Source organism: Geospiza fortis, unplaced genomic scaffold, assembly GCF_000277835.1.
Source record: "Geospiza fortis unplaced genomic scaffold, GeoFor_1.0 scaffold108, whole genome shotgun sequence".
Lineage (NCBI taxonomy): Eukaryota > Metazoa > Chordata > Aves > Passeriformes > Thraupidae > Geospiza > Geospiza fortis.
The window spans coordinates 1,646,988-1,673,088 of NW_005054439.1; the positions used below are offsets into that span (position 1 = coordinate 1,646,988).

The window sequence follows — 26,101 nt, forward strand, 5'->3', positions numbered from 1 at the left end:
GGATATGTAGGATAGGTGAGACTCATTACCAAGTTCCTGGAGACTTTATATGTGGCTGCTACTGTAATATTATTGTATTGGGGGGAAAATATAAAGAGTTTATTTTCCACTAAATATAATGGTTTACATTTAGAGTCTACCTCAAAATGAGAAACTCAAGTAGGGTCTTGTGTAATGGTAAGACTGATCTGATGATGGTCGTTAAAAAAACCCAAACAAAACAACTTCCACTTAGCTGGCTAGTTAGGTTGATATCACTAACCTCCATTAAGTTTGTCCATTGTGTAGGTGGTCAAATAGTTTACCTCAAGATCTCCCAGTTGAATCAAACTGAAAGAAGTTTCTATTGCTTGTATTATTTGACCCTGCTGCTATTGAGTCATCAAATCAGTAGCAATTAAAAAGAAAACTAAGCAAGGCAAGTGACAAGATGATCTCTTTAGCAATAGTTTTCTGTTAAATGTGCTCAAATTCCATGAGATGCAATACCTTGAAGCTGTGCTGGTGTATCTGCCTAACCCTCATTTTATATTTGATGTTCCTTCTTTTGTCTTCAAAGATCTATATCATTCAATTTTTAAGCAAGCCTGGAATCTTAAACATATTTTGTACAGTTTAACAAAGAAATATACCTAGACCCTTAATGTACTCTGCTGGTAGGAATTTGCTTTTCACAGCTGTTCAGACTTTTCTAATTCTCTTTCATTCCTGAAAAAAAATTGCTTCCCAATACATGATTCTTTAATTTGTACTCCCATCACTGTTGTTATATTTGGCTGTTTTATCTTCCTGGCTTATTTCCTGCCTTTTGGATTGTAATTGTTTTTGAGGATCATCTAAAGTTTTCAGTTACTTGAAAAGGAAGAGAATGGTTTACTTGTTTAAACTCACTTTTATATTTTCTTCATCAGACTCATCTTTTAATTAAGTTTATAAAGTATTACTTAATTTTACTTCTTTCTTGTAGGGCTGAATGCATTATAATTGCTGTTATGTAGTAGTCAAGCTGCTTAAATTGATTATACTTTACCATAAAGAAGAAATATTTGATCCATATTTTAAAGACTATTGATGATAGTTTTAGATGTAGAAACTATATATTGTTTTAGTAGATGTAGTATAGTCCTTAAGATAGATAGTGTAAATAACAGGTTTCTGAAGAAGTCTAATGGACAAGAAATGGCTTCATTCACAGCCTTGTATTGAAGGAACACTGACTTTATTTTTCTTTTTTATAGTATCTGTCTCCTTGGAAACCGTACATTGTCAAAACGCAGCTTTGATGTCTGTGCCAAATTTACTGAAAGCAATAATGAAACAAAGACTACACCTTTGTGGCTCCTGTTCTGTGATAGTTCTTTGCTTAATGCTACATGTGATGACTACTTTAGTCTCAATAATGTAACAGAAATTCAAGGAATTCCAGGAATAATGAGTGGAGTTCTAACTGGTAAGTTGGAAGGCACAGTGATTTAAAAGTTTTTGGACATTATTAATTTGGCCACTGGCTGGTCAGTAATATAGTGGTCTAGTCTGTCACTGTTTCTTTACCCCTAGTCTGTGTGAAAGATTGCTACCTTGAGCATGCTTCCTATAAAAGAACCTGGTTTTAGAATCTTAGTATCAAGTGCTTTAATTTGGGGGTAATTGGAGTTTTATAGGTACTCTTTCAAAAGCCATTGTTCTATCAAAAAGGTGATAAAGTGCTCATCACAGCTTTTTTTTTTTAATGTGTATGCCAAACACACATTTCAATAAGCCGTTCATTAATATATTTTCAAACTCTCCTGAGAGGGAACTTGTTTCCACTTCACAGGTGGTGCAATGAGAGTGAAGTTCTGTGGATTGTCCAATGTGTACAAGTTAGTGATTGAATTAGAGAAGAGCAGTCTACAATGTATAGACTTTATTCTCTTTACAAATCTGTATGGTTGTGGCAGCTTGGAATTCAGATTGCATCAAGTCATAGGATTCATCTTAAATGTGTAATAATTTGTATTGTACACACACAAATAATGTCTCTGGGAATGAAATGGATACTCTGATACCTCTGCTTTGCCTTTCCTTAAAATAAAATTTGATTTATATAAATATGCTGCATAGGCACACTAGACAGTCACTGTGCCACAGTACTCCAGTTGAAAATATCACATATTAAGTGTACAAATGCATTAAAAGATACTAAATGGAACATAGGCTTCTCTGAATCAAAATTTGTGGCTATTAAAAAATAATTTTCTCACTGAAAAATGAAATTATTTGCTTGTTACAAGAAAGGTAACTTAGAGTTTGTTCTCTGAGTTTTATGATTTACCACATGCATATTTACAATTTTTCATGAATAATTTTATACTTCCTGCTCCAGCTCACAAGTTAGCTGCATGTTACAATTTTTTGCTACCCTGTAAGATTTAAATTATTCTTTTACTTTTTGGAGGTTTCAGGCTGAGTACTATTTTCTTTCCTTTGTTCCATTCACTGTTTAGTGTTTCATTCAACAAGCAAACCTGTATAAAAGTATATTTTGCTAATTTATTCTCACATAATGGTAAGATCTCTAAAGACCAGGAGTCTGCTGAAAGCTCATTGTGAGCGACACGCTTTCCACTATTCACTGCTCTTTGCTTACCTGTAGTGAACTTCATCAATTCCATTATGTTTACTCATGGAATCTGATACATTTTTGTTTAATTTTGTTTTGTTTAAGTTCCTTGCAGCTGTTTTTCCTTCTACAACTTTGAATTAACTGAGAGTTGCCAGCAGGCTCTCATCTTGGTACTAGCTTCTATTTTTGGGCTGTTTGAGTGTATTTGATAGCACTGGTTACATCCTGATGGTCATTCTTATAGAAGTTTCCTGGTGGCTCTTCTGCATTACAAAGCTGTACTTCCATTTGCTTTTACCTGTTGTTTTCTGTCTTTGAATTGTTTTTTTTTAATCCATGTGAGGAGATTTCCTCTTACCCAATGTCTTGTGTAGATTCCTTGGGTGAGGAATATTTTAATAACATGGGCAATATAGATGGACTGATCCAAGTGGATTGCCTTCATTTATGTTTACCTCAAGGAATTTGAATACTTCTGACAATTTTCTTTTGCAAAAGCTGAGTTGAGGTTTCCCCAGTTTTTCAAAACTAAAGAAAAACTGTGAATAACTACTAAGTTTTGTCAGAAATAAAAAATAACTTCCCTGTTTATTGCCTCTATCAACTGCTATTGTTGCTATTGACTGTTCCTGTAGAGATGCTGCTCATGAGTCCTTAGTTCCTGTGTCTCCCTGAAACACTCTTAAATTAAAGAAATGGCCTTCCATTTGTCCTTGGGTGTCAATACTATTTCACGTCAACCTCAGGTATTTCAGTGTTCTTGGAGATTTCAGGCTGAGTACTGCTTTTCCTGCTTTTGAAAATATGTGCTCTGCTTCTGTTCACTGATTAACATTTCTCTGAACAAGAGCTATTCCATAACAATGCATTTCACTATCCTAGTTACACCTAATGCTAAAACTAGGTGTCTTGCTGAGTGTGAGCACACATTCTGATATCTAGCATAAGCTTGAGCTCTCGTGGCAGAGATTTCTCAAGGAAAATTTTCTTTCATTTGATGAATTTTCTGACTTGTGTGAAGACTTTGAAGCTGCAGGCTCTGGACATTAAAGTTTCTTGAGCTGTGACTGGGAATATTCAGATGCCATGACTGTCTCAGGAGGCTAAGTCCTCACACTATTTATTGGGCACTCATATAAAGTATTCATCCCTTATGTACCTTCTGTGAATGTTGTCCTGACAATAATAAATCATTCTGCAAGTGGCTGACTAAATAGGCCTATAACCCTAACAGAAATGATGCAGTTCTGCTACTAGCTTTATCAACATTTTTCTGATGGTGGTAGCATGTTGGTCTGATACACTGTACCTGTTCTTGTGTACGTACCCTAAATGTTAGCTGCTAGAGGAGCCTTAGCAATCAAGGAATGGTCCTAGAAGGGCCAAATGTCTGGACTTTTCTGAAAAGTTATTCTTTTTTCTCACCCTAACTTTCAAGTCCACTTGGATTATCACTTTTGGGAAAAAGAGCATAGGAAAGCTCTGTGTGACATGTTATGAATATGGGAAAGTGATTTCTGTTCAACACAATATCTAAGCCGATTTTACCCATGTGCTGGCATGCACAGTTCCACAGTTAAGTTGTATGCGTTGCAGTGCTCAGGTCATTGTCACTCCTGTGTCATGCTGAATAAAGGACACAAGCTGTTGAGTGCTTATTAAGAATTTAAGCGCTTTTGATTGGCAATTCAAACTGATGTTTTGATTTTCTTCTTATGTTTCACAGGGGGTAGATAGATGCTAATTTGGAGGTCTAGTCTTATTTTACATCACTCATCAAATCTCTGCTAAAATTCCTGAAATTTAAAATTCTCTTGTTTCATTAACTTTTTATGGCTTCAGTCTTATCTCTAGATCAGTCTGTAACTCCTCTTCATTTGATTGTAGTAATACACATAGCATTCCTTAGCAAATGATACTTATTTTTAATCTTTGCTGTGCTTTCTCTTCTGCTTCTCATGCATACTTCCATATATGGTTACCGATTGTAAGATTTTTAAAAAAAATCTGGGTATGAGTACCCTCTCTGTGGCCACTTATGATTCAAAGTCCATCTTCTATTGTGCTCAAGGTTACTTTTTGCTATTATAAAGGCTTAGAATACTGTACTGGAATTCCCTAGAGTTGTTCAGGATGTCTGAAAATTGGCTATTCGATCATGCTGACAGTCCATGGAAATTGTTTATTTCCTTTCTGTAAAATCCTTTGCCTTCTTGACAGGTCAGAAGACAATCTACATTGTTTTCTCACACATGATAGGACAACTTGTCTCATTTTCAAATAAGAATCAGTGTGGTCTGTTCTCACAATCTTATCAAAGTACACAACCAGTCTTTTCCACAAATGTAAGCTCTCAAAATTTACTCTTTGACCTATCACTCTTCAAACAAATGTGCTTAGTTTGCTGGGGAATTTGAGCCATATTCTGCTGGGGTTTTTTTGCTTACCAGTGATCTTCTGAAGTTTGGTTATCCTGCTTTTGTCACCATGTGGAAATCTTTTGCCATTAACAGCTGAATCCTGAACTGTTATGCAGGATTATTCTGTACAGGAGGTGTCAAAGAACTCAAATTACTGTTAAGTAGCATTTCTTTTTCATACTACTCCTCAAAATACAAGAACAAGAAGTATTAGTATATACTAAGATTCCTTGAACCTGGAGATAAGTTTCCTTATTTTTTCCCAATAGAACATCTGTATGCCTGTGCAATGTACGTGTACATTCTACAAATACATTAGAATTTAATTCTATAATTATATTTTGCTTTAGAGGAACAGAAAATTTTGCAGGACACATCTCACACTACGCCATTTTTACTAGCATGGACTGGAGTTACATAATACCTGTTACAACTGGTATTAATCATACTGGGAAATGTCATGATTTTTGTGTAAGAAAAAGGCATCTGATTCCTTGGATTATTGCATTCTCACTGATAGATGTCCTGAAACAGAGAGGTGACACTGATTTTGTTTTTTCCCCCACCTTGTAGATAATCTCTGGAGTGCCTATTCAGAAAAAGGATCAATAGTTGAGAAAAAAGATCAGCCATCAGTTGCTGGATCAGAAGAATCAAAAATGGGTGGACTTCCTTATGTTTTTACAGACATCATGACCTACTTCACAATGCTTGTAGGGATTTATTTCCCATCTGTGACAGGTAGACACAACTTTTTCATGCATGAGGATGTGTACTTGTATCTGGGAAAGTTTCTGGATGTGTACTTGCAAGTTTCTGTGTCTGAGGTTATGTACCTTCTGGTGCTAGGGAGACATTGGTTGTGGCTAATGACTTTTGGACGTTATAGGACTTAAACAAGAAATCTGTTTAAGGGCCATTTCTATAAAGAAAGCAAAACCCTCATGTGTTACTAAATGTTTATTCCAAATAAGGTGCCTTTATAACACTTTAATCTTCAAAGGCTTGAGAGAACAGTTTAATATTAAAATAATTCTTCCAGTGTCCAAGCTGCCTGGTTAACTGCCTGAGATTTGTTCACATGTCCAATATTTTGCCACATTAACTGTGTAGGCTTTTTTGTCAAGCCTAGACTAGTTGTATTTAATTTTCCTCAGCTCATGCTTGAATGAAAAAACAGACATGTTTTTCTTCAAAAGTCCCAGTTGAAGTAATTGTAATATCAAGTAACAGAATAGAACTCCAATGAGAAGTTGCAGCACTGTTTGGTAGTTTATTATGAAGTGGAATCATCTTTGTATTCACTGTTTGAACCCCACTGCTCCCATTTCTTTACTTCAGACTCTTACCAACATTTCATCATATCTGAACCCATGGTTATTCTTTTATTCCATGGAGTTTGACAATGTTTTTGCACTGGAACATCTTGACATTAGCTTCCATATTTTTGCTTCCAGTGGTCAGGCCAATTCTAGGAGAGATGGCAGAATTAGTTATTGGATAGATTTCTTTCCCTCCTGTCACTGTATGTGCTACAAAATAATTCTGTTCTCTCTTTAGATTCACACGCATGCGTACATGTGATTTTTCTAATAATTCTTTTTCTTGCCTGCTCCTTTCCTTTTTGCTTCTAAGGTTTTATTTGTTAGTTTATTGATTCGCTTGTTTACATTTGCTTGTAATTATGATGGTCTGTTTAGTGTAAAGTTAGTGCGTTATGTCATACTGGCTAAAATTGCCAAGTCCCTATCAATTTGTAACATCCATTCTGAGTAGCAAAATTGCTACTTCTTGTATTTCTTCATTTCAAGAATGATTCTGAGGTAAAAAGTATTTTTTAATCTGTCTTTTTACTGACCTTTATAGGATTTGCTTACTCAAGTGGGTAATAACACAGATTTCTGAATAAAATGAAGGTATAAATTGAGGATTTGTGCAGGATTTATAATATGCTTCTGTAGCCTGCTCCATTGGTAATCTTCGAGTTAAATTTGGCTTAAAATTAGATGTTCTTATTTTCTTAGTTATTATCATGGAGTTATTATTAATTGGTTTTATGACATAAATTTTGTCTCTTTTTAAGGTATTATGGCAGGTTCAAATAGATCTGGAGATCTAAAGGATGCTCAGAAATCTATTCCTACTGGAACAATTTTGGCTATTTCAACTACATCTTTTATTTGTATCCTTTATACTGTGACTTTTTTCTTAGTCTACATTCTGTAGATTCTGTAAGTATAACAGGTTTTTCACTGGAAAAACATTAGTTTCCTGAGTAGGAAATGAATGAAATCTAAACTGAAAAGAAATATTTTATATTTGTCTAAAATACCAGTATTATTTGTAAATATTATGAAAATATGTCAAATTTTATGAACAAATATATATATTCTACTAGTGCTTCAAATTCCAATATGTAATTGATGGTTCTAGTCAAGTGATCTGAAGGTTTTTAGCATTAGGCTTCTGTTGGCAGATTGTTGTCATACTCAGTATAACCAGATCTTAAACCAAAAAATCCAGTAATAGTAGTTGTCAGTCCTTCAAAACCTACAGTACACAAGTACTTGCTTATTTGTATGAGAAAATGCCTGTTCTATTGCATGCTATATGAGCTGGCTACTTCCAATACTTCACAAATCACTGTGACATACAGTCATAAAGCACATAAACTAAAAAATCGTAGCAGGGAAAAACTAAAAAAAAAACAAATAAAAAAGCAGCCAGGAAACACACACGCATGCTGCATTGTCATGGACATTTTCATTTCATACCTTGGTGAAAAAAGGTGGGATTTCTTCTATGTGATTTTTTAGAGAGTAATCTTCCTTCAGTCTCAGTAACAGATCTCTCCTGTATAGTGTTGTTTGGCGCCTGTATAGAAGGTGTAATATTAAGAGATAAGTAAGTAATATTCAGCTTCCAATACTACATGGAATATATGTAATCATATGTTATATTAATGGGACTTATTAATAGGCTCTTGTGTGAAATATCTATGTGGTATATATTTCTTTTACTTAGTTTAAAACTGGAGGGAAAGTGTGTCTGTTAAACTGAGATGGCTGCAAAAACTGGTCAGGTTATTAGACTCAATATCTTCAAGAAGCAGAAGCAGAATCTAAGATGAAGTTGAACCAGCCTAATGAAATGTTCTTGATGAAGAAAATCATAATTAGTATTTGCAGAGCTGATGGATGGGGATAAGGGGATATTACTTTGAGAGAAGTAATAGGTTTTGAGGAACAAATTTTAAAATTTGACAGTTACATGACAAGGGGAGTTTGTAAGAAGACTGCAGTGCACCATTAGACCCATAACTTTTACTAGACTACTTTTTGTTTTAAAATTTGAGTAGTACATCAGGAGTCATGTCTATTTTCAACCATGTAGTTGCCTGACGAATTTAAGGCATATTATGAAGGGAATAAATGTAATGGACACGAGTATGAAGAGAATCTCCATATTTTGATCAATTTCTCCATTAGGAGAAGTTGGTTAATATGAAACCATTGTCAGGTTTCACAATTGTTTTCTTGCTGGTGTCTGGTTCTCTTTCCTACTGAGGCCCATGTTTGCTTATGGTGATCAAACAGTTTCATTGTTTAAAAGGTGGTGAAGTTGATGTTGAGACAATTTATTTCATAAGTCTAGAAGGATAATCATAAGTTAAAAGCTGGATTCTAATCAAACTAATACAAGAAGCAGCAGGGGATCCACGGAAGGCTTTTGACACTCTCTCACAGCATCCTCATAGGAAAAATCAAGAACTGTGGACAGTGAGGTGGATTGAGAAGTGTCTGACTGGCAAATCCCAGAAGGTCATGATCAGTGGCAGAGTCTAGTTGGACACCTGTAACTAGTGGTGTCCCCTAGGGTTCTGTATTGGACCAGTGGTATGCCCTTGTGGCCAAGACGACCAGTGTAATCCTATAGGAATAAATCATGCAGACTCCATTTTCTTCATGATGGAAAAGCCATTTCTTTATTCACGTAACTCCTTTTTATACAGTGTTACAGACCTCGTGTGTGACTCCAATTGGTTAGTAGTATCGCCAGCCAGGAGTCTATGTACAAATCACAAACAGGACAAAACTTCTAAGGAACATATCTCGAGCTGTTGTATTTTCCAGCATCAGTCTCATTACATGGTTATGACAATGAGAAGATGCCAGCAGCTCACATCCCAGGCAGCAGACCAAGAACTCAATGTTACAACTTACTTTAAAAGTTTTTTGACCAATCACACAAAGCAAAAGCATATTGACAGTAGTTCTATCCAACCACTATAAGCACACATACCTTTGGTTAAAACAATGCTTGCTTATTTCAAATACAGTATCTGCTTGAAAACCTTAAAACACAATGTACAGAGCTCCATTGCTAAGCTTAGAACTTCCTAATATCTTGCTAGATATACTTTTCTGCAGCTTAGGGAGTTATTCTAGACAAGCATTAATAGACAGACCATTGTTCTGTTTGTCCTTACTTTTCTACTTCTTATATAATTTTTCTGCTGACAAATCTTATGGCTACTGCTTAGTTCTAAGTGCAGTTCTGCTGTCTCTGAGGCCTGTCTTTTGCTGCTTTCCCAAAACCCTCTGATTTTAATGATTCCTACAAGTAGCTTTCTTACCAATTACTTTATTGGTTAGTAACAAGTTGTAATCCTGTATTGGTTGGTCACTGAAATCCCCGGTGTGTGCATGCAGGAAATGTTGCTTGTGAGAAATAGTTTTCATTTTTCTATCTAACGGTGTAAAACCAGTTTATACAGGTGCTAGTTGTTTTTCACCCAGGAATAGATTGTTATGTTAACAAACTGCTCACACCAGAATTGCTTTCACATAGGAATTTGTAAAGTGCTACCTTGACAAGCCAGCCACTGATTCCAGGAGACCAGGCCTGATCTTATGAGGCCTTTCTTTTATCATTTTTCTACCTTACTGCAGCATAATCCTGGTTTGCATTAGGAGGAAGAGCATTGCCAGTGGGTCAAGGGAGATCGTTCTTCCCCTCCACTCAGCCCTCGTAAGACTGCATTTGGACTGCTGTGTCCATTTCTGGGCTCCTCAGTACATGAGTGACATGGAGCCTCTGGAGGTCCAGTGGAGGGCTATGAAGATGATAAAGGGATTGGAGCATCCCTCTTATGAGGAAAGGCTGAGGGAACTGGGCCTGTTCAGCCTAAAGAAGAGACAACTGAGAGGAGACCTCATCAATGTATTTAAGTAACTAAAGGAGGGGTGAGATGGACCTGGGCTCTTATCAGTGTTGCCAACCAACAGGAAGAAACAATGGGCAGAAACTGATGCACAGGAAGTTCCACATGAATATGAGGAAGAACTTATTTACTGTGCAAGTGATTGTGCACTGGAACAGATTGCCCAGAGAGGTTTTGGAGTTTCTGCCACTGGAGATATTCAGGAAATGTCTGGACACAATCCTGTGCATTGTACTCTGCTTGAGCAAGGAGGTTGGATTAGATGACCCACTGTGGTTCCTTCCAATATTACTCGTTCTGTGATTCTGTGACTTTTACTTTAAAGTGATATTGCTGCATCAGTGAAAATATCTGTTAGTTTTTTCTTCATCATAAATATAAAAGCCAAATCAAACTGCCTAGGAAATAGTAAATGAATTCTGAAATAAGAAATTAAAGCAGAGCTCAACTCATAGTTTTGAAATTTACCAGGCAAGAGGGGGGTGAGGGAATTCTGTAAGCTCTTAGCTATCCTTAGAGCAGGTTGCATTGTAGTAAGAATCTTGAGTCCATAAACTTTCATTTACATTGCTGCCTGTTCTCACTTGGCTGAAATTCAGCTGAACAGTAAAGTGTGTGGATTTTCAGTCTGGTCTAAAAACTGGGTTCTGAGGCTTTTTTCATTATGATGGTCATATCTGCAATGAGAAAAAATGCGTTGTACATTTTTTCTGTTTTTTGCATCTCTTGAAGTTATTCCTATCCTGTGTTTAGTTGAAAAATAGGCATTAGAATTTGAACTAAGAATAATGTACAGTTATAGAAATCTTGTTATAGAAGCACAATATGGGTTTTATCCTATAATTTTGAGGAGTGTGATTTACCTTTTTTTTCTTCATCTGCTGACAATAGTACATAGTCATGCATCCCAACTTGGGCATAAGTAAGAATTTGAACATGAGTGTATTATATTCACTTCATTGCTGTGTTTCTTGACCCTATTTTTAAAAGCAGGTCTGAAAAGACAAAAAACGTTTAATTTTCCTTAATTTTTCTCTTCTCTTATTTCTGTAGACTTTTCCTTTTATTAAGAAAAAACTGAACACATTAGGAAAAAATAATGGTGGTATCACAGTAGAGATAGCCTTAAAATTAATTTTGGCTGCTTACTAACAACAGTAAGATGAACAAGAAGAACCTTACTTGCTTTTAAAACAAATCTACCAGTTCAAAGGAGGGGGTAGGGTGGAATAACTTTTTTGTAGTTTATTCAAGTAATGCCTAAATTAACATAAAGTTGGGTATCTAAAAAAAAAAGTGGAGGTGGTATTGGATGGGACACTCAGGACTGTAATGAAAGCACCTCTTCCTGACTTCTACCCACTTATTTGCTCTAGTAAATTAAAAATTGCATCAGGTTGCACAACAGCCAGAAGATGTGGAAAACTCAAAATGGGTTGTGTCTGGTAATTTCTCTACTTATTGTATGTCAGTGTCACACTTTTAAAAGGACAGTCTAATACTTTTTGTGAATCTCCTGCTTATGCCCCAGGGTATACTTGTATATATAGTGGAACAGATTTCCACAAACTAGTTCCTAGCTCTTACAAGGATCTGTAAGATACAAATATACATACTCCTGCTATTGTTTTATTTAGAAATGATATCTGATAATTGCTGTATATCTGCTTAGAGGCAGCACTTAATGTGAAGTGATTATAATGTCTTCTTTAAAACAGCACAATAAAGAGAGGCTGCTTGGTTGGGAAATCCTATAGTGCATACTGTAACACAGTGTTTATTGTCAAAAAGTGTTGTTGTCCAGAAAGATTGAAATGTAGGTGTTGAAGCTATAGTAAAAGTTATTTTAATGCTTACTGAGTCTTTTTTTTGTTTTGTTTTAATTATTTTTGTTTCCCTTTTCTTTCCTAAGGTTTGGAGAAGCAGTTAATGGAAATCTGGTGGTTGGTACACTAGCCTGGCCTTCTCCATGGGTAATTGTGATTGGTTCATTCTTTTCAACATGTGGTGCTGGTCTCCAGAGTCTCACTGGTGCACCCCGGCTATTGCAGGCCATTGCAAGAGATGGCATTGTACCGTTTATTCAAGTGAGATTTTTTTTTGTTCATATTGTTACAGTATTTTGAAAAAAAAATTGACACATTATTTCAGCTGTTCCTGTAGAATGTGAGGAAAAGATCTGGAGCTCAGTTCTATTTGTGTACAATAACTGATCAGGCTATTGTAGGACAAAGTTCGAGCTTCAATATTTTTTGTGCAGTGCAATTTAATTATATTTGATTTTACACATAAAAATTAGTGGTTCCAAACTGAGAATATAGTATTCTATAAATGGAAATAAATGAATTAAGAAGCAATTCATAACTGAACTTCTAGACTCTAGGCTGTGTTTACTGCTTGTATTTGTGAACAGAGTTATTTAATCTCACTATGGAACTGCATAAAACTTCTCATATTACAGAGATGAAATTCTAATTTTTATTCATTTTTGTAAGGTAAATTAAGTCAGTAAAGATGTAACAATAGAATTCTATCCCATTACTCTAAATATGAAAATTTGTTCTAAGTGCATGTTTTAAGAAGAAATAAATCAGATTTTTCTCAAAGTAAGGGAGCTGGCAAACAGAAGATGATGAGAGAATTCTTGCTGGGCTGCGTCTGCAAAACGTAAACTACACTTGAGTTAAAAATAAGTAAATAAAACTCCAAAAGATTATACTGTCTGGAGAGCAAAGCTGTGATCTGTATGGTGAAGTTTGGAGTTTGAAAGCTTACCTCAAGACTTGCAAGACTATCTGTAACAGGAAATAAATACACTAAGTATGCTAGGGTGGAGGGACTGAGTAGTGGTGGAGTTTTGACTTGTCAATGGAAAGGGGCTGTAATGGAGTAAGTTGTAAGTTCTGGGTAGTATAGAGAAAAAGAAACAAGAAAGATTTACTTTTGCCTGAAGCAAAAATTTGGTAGAGAGAAGGTGACATTATGATTACACATCCTGAGAGTTAGACTTGAAATGAATGGAGAATCAAAAGGAAAGATTTGTGGTTCAGGAAGTGAAAGAAGGAGAATTGAAGAGAAGCAGGATATTTAGAGAAGGATTTGACACTTGAGGATGCACTTGCTGTTTTGGAGTGATATGGTTACTGCATGGATAATCAAGGAAATGCAAGGAGATTATTACAGAAGCAAGACTGACATATTTAAGAAAAAAACCCTAAAGACTTGAAACATGAGTAGAAAAGAAAAGGATTTTAATATAATAGTAGGAAAATTGATGGAGGACAGGAAGCTAAAAGAAGAGGACAGCATGGAGAATGAATGAGATCTTAATTTCTGTATTTGAATGGAGGAATATGGAGGAGAATAAATACCACTGGAATCTCAGGCATTTTGCCATCTGTCATCAGTATGGCCATAGAGAATTCTCCACAAAGGAAATTACCACATGCAAAATGTTTTTTGGTAGGGCACTGTGAAGGATCATAGTCTTGTCTAATTTCTCTTTAAGGGTCCATATTATGTTGGTAAGTACTGAATTGACAACTAATTTCTATGTTACAAAAAGTACTGGCCTAAACTATATTAGCTTTTTACTAGGCATAAATCTCTTATGCATATGATTTTAAATTTTCTTAAGAATATTTCAATAAGAGCTTCCATAGGACTTCAATGTTATGTAGTCATTGCTTACTTTAGTAAGCATATTTCATATTGGATATGTGTGTTTTGCAATTTTAATTTTGGCTTTTCACAGGATAGATTGCATCATTTTCCTTTGTAACTAATAACTACTTTCAGTTTGAGTTAGACTAAATAAGTTAGTTCATGATTTGCACCATAGTTTATTACTGTATAACGAACAGCTTTCCCTAATCTTACTATGAACTTGAATTGAACTAGATATTTGGTCATGGAAAAGCAAATGGAGAACCAACTTGGGCTCTGCTTCTCACTGTTGGTATTTGTGAAATAGGAATTTTGATAGCCTCATTGGACAGTGTAGCACCGATTCTTTCAATGTAAGTATGAGTGTGATGTTTTATGTTCTTAAGTTAAATAATGTTTTCTTTTAAAATTAACTAGGTAATTATTTTTCTTTTTTAAACAATACATGTTAGACTTTGTTTTCAATCAAATTATATTCCTATTTGATCCTGGAGATAATATGAAACAACAAAATGTTTTGACTGAACTAATTTCTAGGCACAAAGAAGTTTTTCCATGACAGAGGTCTGGAATGCTAATAAAAATATGTTCAACTTTCAAAAAACATGGATTTTAAAATAATAATTACTGCTATTTTAGGTCAAGTGCATCTAACAGAGACAGACAAAATTCAGTCTTTTAGAATATGAATAGAATTTTTTTTTATTGATTTTGTCCAGAACATGATACCATCTGAGCTACTATAGAAAAAGAAAAAAATTAACTCTGTCCCAGCCAAAAATGATACACCATGGTTGTCAGTTAGTTGCCACGTTTGTGTCCAAAATACGTCTTTGAGGCTCTATATTATGATATGATATTTTGAGGCCTAATATTCTGTAAGCAATCTTAATGTGTGTCTTGTGTTCTCTTGGCCGCTGTGAACATAGTATACAGAAAACTGTATGCTAGTATACAGGAAACTGGACACCTTCCTTCCCTTTTTTGGATTGTGTTTATATTTTAATGCACATCTGTCTAGTACGTTTCTCATTAGAAAATGCTCTTCCTTTCTCAACAGGTTTTTCCTTATGTGCTATATGTTTGTAAATCTGGCTTGTGCAGTTCAGACGCTTTTGCGAACTCCCAACTGGAGACCTCGTTTCAAGTATTACCACTGGTAGGGAATATTTCTTCATTCAGAAGAGTTAAAATTAACTATACAGCCCTAAATTCTTAATTTTATTGCAATAATAAAGCAAAATCTCCTTTCTGACTTAAATGAGTTATGATTCATGCACTCGATAAGAGCATAATTTGATTTCATGTTTTTAGAATAGCGCCATAGTAATAACAGTGATCATGAAAATGTGTGGCTAATATAGATGGTTTGGAAAAGGGTTACAGGATGACATTTTATTCTGCTTAGAAACCAAGACATCTTCTGTGGGAAAATGAGTATGAAAAAACATGAAATCTGCCTTGTATATATACTTAAGGAGAACTGGTAAAAGTGTTCAGGAAGGTTAGGACGATTTTTATTTTGGTTATGCAAAAAATACACAAACCTAAAACTTCTACTGAAAAAAGTCTCATTCAATATACATCAGTTGGTTCATTGATGATGTGATGACTGGTTTTAAAATATGCTTTGAACATTGCATTTGATAACTGAAGTAAACCCTTTAAAAAGTGAGTAATAATACAGAAGGTGAAAGTGTGGGTTTTTTTGGTTTAATCTTTTTTTAATGGGTTAAGAATTTAAACATCTCAAACTAAGATTGGGAAACTTCTTGATTTTTTTCTAACTGTATGTTAAAAGTACATAGCTTAATTTAAAAGAATACTATTGAGAAATTTTACTACTGAAATAACCTTAAATACTAGAGCATTTAGTAGATAAGCTGGCATGATTCTAGGATGTAGGAATTACTTACGGCTTTTCCTTTTAAAGAGTTGAGTGAAAACAAAATGTTGCAGTTTTAACTTTGATAAAACTTGTTGAATCTGCTCTGTAGTTACATACTAGTTTGACACCTAACCTTCCAAATACATACATTTGGCAACAATTAATTTTTGTATTTTTCTCAGAGACATCAGTGAGGCAGCTGACTCACTGTGTGACTGCCTCTAGCCAAAGCAGGTGTTGGAATGTTTAGCAGGAATTGGGGTGGCATTTTCTTTTCTGAGTGAAAGTAGAGTCTTAGATTAATTCAGGCATGAAAGAGCAGCTGTTGTTTTTTATACAAACTACAAGACTGATGTCCTCAGAACTTGTAGAAAGCATTCCCTTAGTTTAAATTTGAACTCAGTGCACTAAAGTACCAAACTAAAGGTACCAGCCAAAGTTAACTATATTGACACCCCGTCAATATAGTCAAAGTTAGCTCTAATTTGGAAATTGGGTGAAAACTAATCTGAGAGGTTGTATATGATATACATAAAATATACACAAAACTGTCCATTTTGAGATTATTTACATCTAAATTTGATAAATGTGGGCAAATCAGGCATATAGACTTAAGTTTGGAAATTATTTTGTAATTTTTTCAGCTTACATTCATTCTTCTTCGTAACCTTTAGAAGATTGTTTTCTGTATTCTATTGACTTATGTTATTGGCCAAGAAACAGACCACAATAGAAGTGAAGAATAGAGTTGATGAGTCAAATAGAATTTTAACTAATCAACTATTTTTGCTGGAAGTAACAAAGTTGTTTTTTACTGTTTTAATTTTTTAGCTTAAATTCAAATCAACAGTAGTATGTGATAATGTGTTTTGAAACAGTTTACTTGGAGGTATTAAAGTTTCAATACTGTATATACTACAAATATAGTAAATCTATTGCTATATCTAATTTAGATGCATTATTTATGTCACGCAAAGGTTCTGAATGCATTTTTTTCATATAAGCTAAAATTGGGACAATGCATTTTTTATTTTAAATAGCTAAAAAATAGCCTTTGAAGGTGAAAGGCCTTTCTGGAAGTTAACTTAAATAAGAAATTAACTTTGTAGAGCATTTGCATGCCTATTAAAAAAATGGAAAAAAATGGTTTCTTTTAGGACTCTTTCATTCGTGGGGATGAGTTTATGTCTTGCCTTGATGTTCATTTGCTCTTGGTACTATGCTTTGATTGCCATGCTAATCGCAGGATGTATATACAAATACATAGAATATAGAGGGTAAGATCATATATCTTATTTATTCTATATTTAATATCTTTACCATTCAGCAAAAAGCTCTTTTGTATAGAACAGATACAATTGAAGTAATAAAGTTCAGAGTATTCTTTGAAACAAAGTAAGATCTGATCTCTGTTAAGGGTTGTAAGTTTTCCGATTTGAATTTCTCTGGAAGATCTGTTACATACTTTTCATCAGTGAGAACTGACAGAAATAAGAGCAAATAAGTCTGGGAAACTCTTGCTGGAGAAGAGATGATGGTGTAATTTTGGTACTTCAGGAACATTACCTTTCAATATCAAGCAGCAGCTATTACAAGGCTGTAGATTATTATTACCTTGTGCAGAAGCTCAGACTCACATTTTTGTATGTGTGGACTTGATTACTTTCTAGAATTAATCTTTAAATTGCAACATACTTTGCACTGTATGTATTTGTCAAGAGACAGTCATACCTGTAGGACATGCTGAGCAACTATGAGTGTTAAAGGGGATGCTATGTTCATAAAAAAAACCCAAAAAAACCAAACAGCAGAGATCCCAACTAAATAACATATAGAAACACTACGGGTAATTATGATCAGTAAAGATGCATGCTGTCCCTTTCTAAGGATAGATACCCTATGCTGAAAGAAAATAGTAATATCTTGGAGCAGGAAATTGAAGCTAGGCCACTGTTTTGATGGGTGATTAAGCACAGCGCTTAAGTGGATCAACTGGTATAAACTGTTCCACCCTGTGGATCCTCCATCTTTTAATATCTCCATTTCCAGATTAGATGCTTTCCTGGATTATAACACCTCCATTTACTGGTCTAATGATAAGGAAATTAATTTCCCCATTTTAGTGAGGAAGTCAGATCAGATGGTAACAGTTCTGCATGCATGTATATATTATATATATATATATATATATATATATATATATATATATATATATATATATATATATATATATATATATATATATATATATATATATATATATATATATATATATATATATATATATATAGGTTCATACATAAAATTATGCATAATTCCAAATTTATATATAATTTCTTCAAATGTTGGCACATGCCAGGACATTTACCTTGCTGAAGGAGATGCTTTACTAGAGGTAGCTTAGCTCAGAGAAAATTCATGAGTGAAAATCAGAGGGAGGGAGGGTGGGCAAGGGAGAGGGACCCCTTGCCATTATAGAATCCATTCTCCTGACCAATTTCAATCATCAATATTCTATATTGGAATTAAAAGGACTGGAAAAGGTAGGGAGACTGAAAATGGTCAGGAGAATGGTTGGAGCTTTAGGCTTTCCGGGAGAGAAGCTGGGAAGGAAAGAAAGTGGAGAAGACTTATAGTGATGGTGTTGAGGGCAAGATACGTTATACTAATACATGTGAAGTCAAGTTTCTTACTAATGTTGCTGCTTTAAAATAATTCCTTTTAAGTATCCTTCGCTTATTCATTCTAGTGCTAAAAAGCAACTTAAGCAGCTCTCACCATTACAAAAATGCTTCTGAAGTATAAAATAGACCATAGTAAATATTTATAAATACGGAAAATTACCTTGAAGGGGTCTGGAACTGCTTCACCTTGGTTAGTCTTCAATCTTGATTTAAGTCTACAAGACAAGGTTTTTTCATGCATTCATGAAAAAAGAGAGTGATCATTTCTTACATCCATTATCCCCCACATGAGAGAAAGTACTTGATCTGTATAAATAAATGGGACCCTGTTAATTGAATCACTTTTGTATCCTGAAGAGCGGAAAAAGAATGGGGCGATGGAATCCGAGGACTGTCTCTGAATGCAGCTCACTATGCTTTGCTTCGTGTTGAAGACGGTCCTCCTCACACCAAGAACTGGAGGTAGAGGCCTATGTTTCTCAGAGTCACTTAATTCTTGAAATATGGAAATATATTGGAATACTGCTGGTAAAGCAGTGAAGTAAAGATAAAGTGAGATTCACCTTTAAAATAATGTTTTAACTCGGGCATGGCAATGATGTCATTGCAATACTACTATTTTACTGAAACGGAATGTGACTTGTGGTCATCAACTTTGTGGCAAACTAACTTGACTTAAATCCATATAGTGCTGACATGGTTTTCAAAAGTGCAGAAGAATTGCAATGTTGATTATTTATAGATTTTTCACAGTCAAAGAAACAGTTACCCTTGAATCTCACTGTGTTTACAGAAGAAACACTGCAATTCCATAAGCACAATTTTTTTTTTGTCTGTGTGTATGTTTCCTCTGAAATACATTGTACAGATCTACAGAGGACCCTTTTTTTGTTTAAATTCTTTTTTGCGGTATTCTTTTTATATAGCTTCATTCAATAGTAGCACTTTCTAAATTGCTTAGATGCCATTAAAACAAAATCTCACATCTTACTGTAATGGAGTTAAATGTCCTCTACTATTTTTGCAATATATTTTTTTTAATTTAATTTTTGTTAAATTTAATTTTCCTCAAAGCGAACTTTAAAAGCTACTTAACATTTAAAAATAAAGGACGTTTGCACATTGTCACTTCTGATGAATGTAATGTGATACTTTAATTCTAGTCACTGCTCAGTGATAGTATCATGGGGTGCATGCACATGCAGTGTTCTGTTGTCCTTCAGTATAATGGCATTACTTTACCATTTTTCGTGGGACTGATGAACTTGGCATCTCAGAAATACCAATGTAATGTAGCATTGACAATCCTGTTAAATATTTGACTGCTGAGTTCCAAATGAGCTTTCTATTGTGTCAGTGTAATTGCTAGAACTGAACGATCTTGTTACATCTTAAACTGTGCTAATTTTGAGGTAGGAAGTATGATCCAACGTGTCATCAGTCTTTTGAATTTGTAGCAAATGACAGGAAAAGTATAAAATGTTGATTTGCAAAAAGTAAGTAGATTGAATATTGATTAAAGGAAACAGAGTGCATCCTCATCTAGTATGCAGTTGAAACTGAACTTTGGGTACTCTTAGTATGATTATGGGGTTGACTGTCCTTTTGTAAGGACCTACACAGGTAGAGGGGTGGGTCATTTGAGAACATCATAAAAATTCAGGATAGATAACTTGCAGTTATCCTCCTGTCCTTACCTGAATATGCCTAGTACAGGCATATTCAGAGCAGTGATACAAGACTGGGAAGCTGCTTTCATAAAAAGGGCCTGTGGTTCCCAGGAGATAGTAATCCAGCAGTGTGTCTTGGCAATGGCATGCTGGACAGGAGGACAAATAGTACATTGAGAAGTAAATATATTGGTGGATATTTATTTTTGCTTAGTACTCATTAGAATACATTTAGAATATTTCTTCCATGTTTATGTACCATGATGTAGGAATGACCAACTCGAGTAGATACGACTGCAGATGATGGTTGGAGCACAGGGGCATCTCTCCTGCGGGGAGGGGCTGAGGGCCTATGCCTATTCAGCTTGGAGGAGGCTGAAGAAGTTAAAGTTATAACTAACTTATTAAACATACAAAACCTAAAAGAAGGTTACTAAGAAGATGGAGTCAGATTTCTTACAGCAGGTTAGGACTGGAGAATAAGAGAACGTGATAAAATAATTAAGCACTGAAGAGGTGACCCAGAGGTTTGTTTCTAGAGGTTTTCCAAATCTAACTGAATGAAGCAGTAAACAATGTTCAGTGTTTAGTCATTTCAAGCAGCAGGTTGCACCAGATGACATTGGAAGAGTGATTTTATAATTTTCTAGGGGAAACTGGTCTTTAAGGGAACTTTTCAAAATGACATTGTGATGGTTTATGTATTCCGTACCTGAACTGTTGTTTGTAATTGCAAATTATGGCTTACCTACTTAGGCGTTGGCTGTTTTCCATTGAATTAAGCAATTAATCTGCATTTTATTAATTCTTCATTTTAATTTTCCAGTTCTTCCTAATGAATGTGTGTGTGTGCACTAAACTTCTTTTCCCTTTGTTTGGCAGACCTCAACTTTTGGTCTTGTTAAACTTGGATAATGAGCAGTTAGTCAAACACCCTAGATTGCTTTCTTTTACCTCTCAGTTGAAGGCTGGTAAAGGACTGACTATTGTGGGTTCTGTGCTTCAGGGAATCTACTTAGACAAATGTACAGAAACTCACAAAGCTGAAGAGGTATGTAAAAGAGAGCTTGCAAATACTTGTAATTTACATTAGTATTTAAATGTTGAATCGGGATAGCTTATATATTTAATGAGAACAGACTGTTGTAAAATGTTGAATAAGACATCTATTTGTGCTTTCAGCACAATCAGTGATTATACAAAAAGAAAGGATTGGTGTATATAGCAAAATGTTCTATAAAATTTTCTAATAGGATGAGGCAACACTGATACTTCCTAGCTTTTTCTTTAATATTGAGAGTCCTGGGCTTACAATCCAATTACATTAAAAAAAAATTTAACACCTGCTTCAAAAAAAAAAAAAAACCTTCAGTCAGTAAAAAACAACAACAACAAGAAAACACCAAAACCCAGCAAGCTTTAACAAATTACCTTATAAAGAAAACAGCATATATTTAACAAAATATTTAATGTTTAAGTAACAAATGCAAATTTTTGGCATAATATCATCCTCATTATGTGATTTTCTACATCCTTCTAGAAATACATATGAGAATCAGGATTAGGAGTACTCTTCGCCAGAAAACTCTGAACAGGATCTTTCTTGGGATCCTTTATTTTATTTTTCTATTTATACCATATCTCCAGAAAAAGTAGACTAGGTAGGAAAAAATAGTAAGTTGTTATATAATTTAAAATTATATCCAACTATACCTACAAACACAAGTAAATTTAGTTTCAATTCAATTTCTTCAATAATAATACTTGTGTTTACTTGCCTATGCAAACTCTCCTCCTCCTATCTTTATAGAGTGGGGAAACATTTGGAGAAACTATCATGTTTCCTGTACTTTTTTGAAATGTCCAAAATTAGGTTTTGATTGCCATTATATCTTCCATATTGGTTAATTTCTGCAGTGTTGCTCAAAAGAGTACCAGTTGATATGCCAGGCTATTTTGATTCAAATAGCCTTCAAACCTGTGTAAAAACCCATGTGATTTTTTCAAACCTGGTATCTCTTAAATAGATGAGCATTTAAAATCTTGTAATGGACTAGCTAACATAGCTAACTGCCCATTTCCTCACAGTTTTCCATTTTCTTCCTCTTGCTATTCAGGCCTATCCATAGTGGTTTTTAAAGTAAGAAAGTATAAAGATAGATTACCTATTGATATCACATGAAAAGGTTCTAAGAGAACAATTAACTTGAAAACAAGTTGAAAAGTCCAACCATGCTATATTGTGGAAGTAGTTGTTACTAAGCTGTTGCTATCAACATGTATGAGTAGAAAACAAGATGAAGAATACAAAATTAGGCCTATGAAATAAAACGGGAAAAAACCTTTAAACAGAAACTGTTTACCCACAAGAATTTGAAATGTTATTTGAAGACAGCCTAACTTAACTGTTTTTCTGAGAGATGGAAAATTAATGAGTTTAAGGGAGGCCTAATCCATGAGTTTTCTGGAAAGTCAGACCTGATGTTACGATTTAGGAAACTATTGCTTTTAAAATGGAAATGAAGATGAATTGTAAAAGTTTCAGCATCTGGAGGCCTCATTGGTTCTGGAGAAATTAAACTAGAAAGTGTTTCTAGGAGACCTGTAGAAAATAAGTGTTTTCTTCTGTCTGTCATTAAAAAAAACCCCATCTATTTAAACTGATAAACCCTCACAGATACTATTTGTACAGACATACTTGTTATCTTTGCTAGCAAATTCTCTGAAGACTTTTTTCTCTGTTACATGGAGTTTCTGATGTGAAGCTACACTGAGACAGTGCCTGGCACTCTGTGATTTAATCTGTTCCTGATGATTTTTGACAAATTTTAGTTTTTTGTAAAATACAAAATATTAATGTACTAGTTCTTTCTTCTGAAACATGTTGATCTCCCCCACAAGTCACTGATGATGATGGGGAGTTTTAAAGTTATTTAATCAGAAAACAATAATTGCCAAAGCTTCCTGGTCAAGCTTGATACCGGTTTGAATGCTTCTTTTAAACTACCTTGTTATGTATCTTTGTGATTGTCAGTGTTTAAATGGAGGAGAGCTATTCTGAAATTAAAGGAGTGTGGGATATTTAATCTGGTCAGTTTATCTTGTAATTATTTGGACAGTGTTTCCAATTTTCTCCTGCACATCTGTTTTTCCATGTTGGGAGCTGATAAATAATTAGCCTCTTAATGTCAAAGGTATTTAATGAACTTTGGCAGCCTCTTCTTTCTAAGTACTTGGCATCACACTTCCAAACTCTTCCAATTCCAGAAGAAATGACTGATCATTCCAACCATATGTTGCTTTGTCAGTCACTGATTTTGAATTTACCTGAAGCAGTGTTACTTCATTTATCTTCATCTATGTGTTTTTACTCATGTCTTGTTCATTCTTCCTTGGAAGTAAAAGGCTGAATAATTAAAATAATGAAAAAACTGTGTGGTGTCTTTTGGGGTGGTAGCAATTTGGACTCTAGTTTTCACAGAATCATGTTCATTCTTTTGGAATTAGTGATTTCGTCTTGTTGTATATACATTGTTGATATAGTTTTGCTGTTATTTAATGCTGTTACTCCTTCCGGTGTTAATTATCAGTGTTGATGGTTTGTATTTCCCTATGTGTAATTTTCGTATTTCAGAATGTTAAGGCCTTAATGGGTGTAGAAAAGACTAAAGGATTTTGCCAGATTGTGGTATCTCCTAACTTCAGAGATGGAATATCCTATTTGATTCAGTCAGCTGGTCTAGGAGGGATGAAGCACAACACAGTCCTGATGGCATGGCCACAGTCGTGGAAGCAGGCAGAAAATCGTTTCTCATGGAAAAATTTTGTTGGTATGTGTTTATTGACTTTTGCATTTGCATTTGTAATTCGACTGTGTGACTAATGTCTTTGCTGTGTGGAGGAAATGTGCTTCTGAACATCTGGTGGACAATTGAAACTGTATCTGATTTAATCCGGAGTGGGTTTTCTCAGCCCTCTTCAACCACAGGTTTGCTTTTTCTTCTAAGCAGGTTGGTCACTAAATTCAGTGTCATGGTTTAGGAATGCTGCTTTGCAATTTAGTGCTCCCAGTGAGACTTTCCAAATCACACTAGTGCTTGCTGTCCCCCTTTGTCTTTCCCCACCCCACTTGGGCTGGGTTGGAGAGAAAAATTGGAGGCACAAAAGGTAAAGATCACAGATTAAAATAAGAACAATTTACTGGAAACAACAATGAAATAAAATTAGCAGTAAGAGCAAGAGTGTTATTAACAGAAAGTATACAAAAAAAGAGTGAGTCTCATGCAAAAATGTCCACCATGGAGCTTGACCCAGCCATAGCCGTGCCACTCCAACCACTTCCTCTGGCTCTGAGCTAGTGCCACTCAGCCATTCCTCCTTGGCTTTGAATCGGGCCCATGCTTATTCTACCAGAAGAAACCCCTTCTCCTTGGAAGAGACTGCCTTAGCCCTGCCCCTGGCAACAACCTGAGGTGGTATAGAATAACCTCTGGGTCCTAGCCATGCCCCCTCCTGGCTGTTGCAAAAATTAACTGTGTCCTGGCCAGAAGCAAAACATTATCCACCCCATATTCTATACCATTTATGTCATACCCAGATTCTAATCCTTCCAATTAATATATATATATGTACATGTACATATGCATGTATATGAATGTGTGTGTGCGTATATATATGTATATATATACAAACAAGTATCATTTCCACAGTTGATATCCATTCCTCCAAGATGTCTCCTGAGTCCATTCAGTCCATGACTGCAGGTTTTAAGTGTCTTCCAGAGCAGGAGGGCTGGTTGCAAGCTGCATCAGGAGCTCAAAACTGGTGCATCTGTTGTAGTCCATGCTCATTGTCCATGGTTAAGTCCACTTCTCCATCACAAGCCCATTGCTATGTTGCATCTCTTTTCCAGTGACCTAAGATATCATTGGCCCACTGAGCCAGAAATAATTCAGCCTATGTTGCCACCTGAGACTTCATTCTTGGCTGCCCAATGCGCCTGTCCATTGTTGCAATGTACTTCAAAAGCCTGACTTTTGGGTATGTGTGCATCTACATGATTCTTTTACAACCAACCTCTCTACCCAAGCAGCAATGTCTTGCCACAATTCAGGAGCCCAAGTGGCTTTACCTCTGTGCTGCCAATAGGTCTTTTTCAGTAGTTTTAGCCATCCCCACAGAGCATTTGCTACCATACATGAGTCAGTTACAGCTAGAGCATTGGCCATTTATTTTGTTCAGTGATACTTAAAGCTAGCTGGATGCCATTCAGCTCCGCAACCTGATTTGATCCACCTTGTCCCTCAATAGCTTCTGTGACTCACCACATAGGAGTCCATACAGCAGCCTTCCATTTTCCATGTATCCCTACAATATGAGAGGAACTATCAGTAAAAACAGCATAACACTTTTCTTTTTCAGGTAGCTGATTATATGGTGGGGCCTCCTCAGCATGTATCACCTTTTCCTCCTCTGATTTTAGTACAAAATTTTTACTTTCGGTTTGGTTTGTCATGACTTCTAAGATGCCTGTGTAATCAGGGTTTCCTATTCAAGCTCACTGTGTGATCAGCATGACCCATTTACTCCACATAACATCAGTGCCATGATGTGTGGAAGAGATTTTTCCTTTGAACATTCAGGCCAGCACTGGCAGTCGGAATGCCAGGAGGAGCTGTGCTTTGGTGCTAATCACTTCTGAAGATGCTTGAAACTCTTTATAATATGCAGTTGTAATGCCAGTAGCCCTTTTTCAGTAGGGGTGTAACAGGCATGGGGTCCTTTGCATGCTAGATTCCTGAACCCTAGGAATCGTTGTTGAGTCTCCCCAGGTACTGGGGGTTTTTTGCCAGAAACTCTAGGAAGAAATAATCTTCCCAGCTGCAGCATAGAGCACATTTTCCACATCTTGTCCTGTCCTGACTTGCCAAGGGCTACTGCACAA

The 26,101-nt window shown here is 35.4% G+C and overlaps 1 protein-coding gene across 9 annotated transcripts in view; it reads left to right on the forward strand.

Moving 5' to 3' along the window:
- The window catches only part of LOC102039889 (solute carrier family 12 member 7-like), a 72,864-nt gene that overhangs the window by 27,628 nt on the left and 19,135 nt on the right, over window positions 1-26,101 (forward strand). For 6 of the 9 annotated variants that reach the window (XM_031062163.1, XM_031062164.1, XM_031062165.1 and 3 more), the window contains exons 8-18: window positions 1,239-1,450; window positions 5,599-5,766; window positions 7,109-7,207; window positions 7,860-7,929; window positions 12,162-12,336; window positions 14,150-14,268; window positions 14,976-15,074; window positions 16,961-17,080; window positions 18,845-18,949; window positions 21,040-21,208; window positions 23,792-23,987. In XM_031062163.1, the coding sequence (XP_030918023.1) occupies window positions 1,239-1,450; window positions 5,599-5,766; window positions 7,109-7,207; window positions 7,860-7,929; window positions 12,162-12,336; window positions 14,150-14,268; window positions 14,976-15,074; window positions 16,961-17,080; window positions 18,845-18,949; window positions 21,040-21,208; window positions 23,792-23,987 (1,532 nt within the window). The remainder of the gene's footprint in view (window positions 1-1,238; window positions 1,451-5,598; window positions 5,767-7,108; window positions 7,208-7,859; window positions 7,930-12,161; window positions 12,337-14,149; window positions 14,269-14,975; window positions 15,075-16,960; window positions 17,081-18,844; window positions 18,950-21,039; window positions 21,209-23,791; window positions 23,988-26,101) is intronic. The other 3 variants (XM_005427264.2, XM_031062166.1, XM_031062169.1) reach the window with 1 other exon arrangement.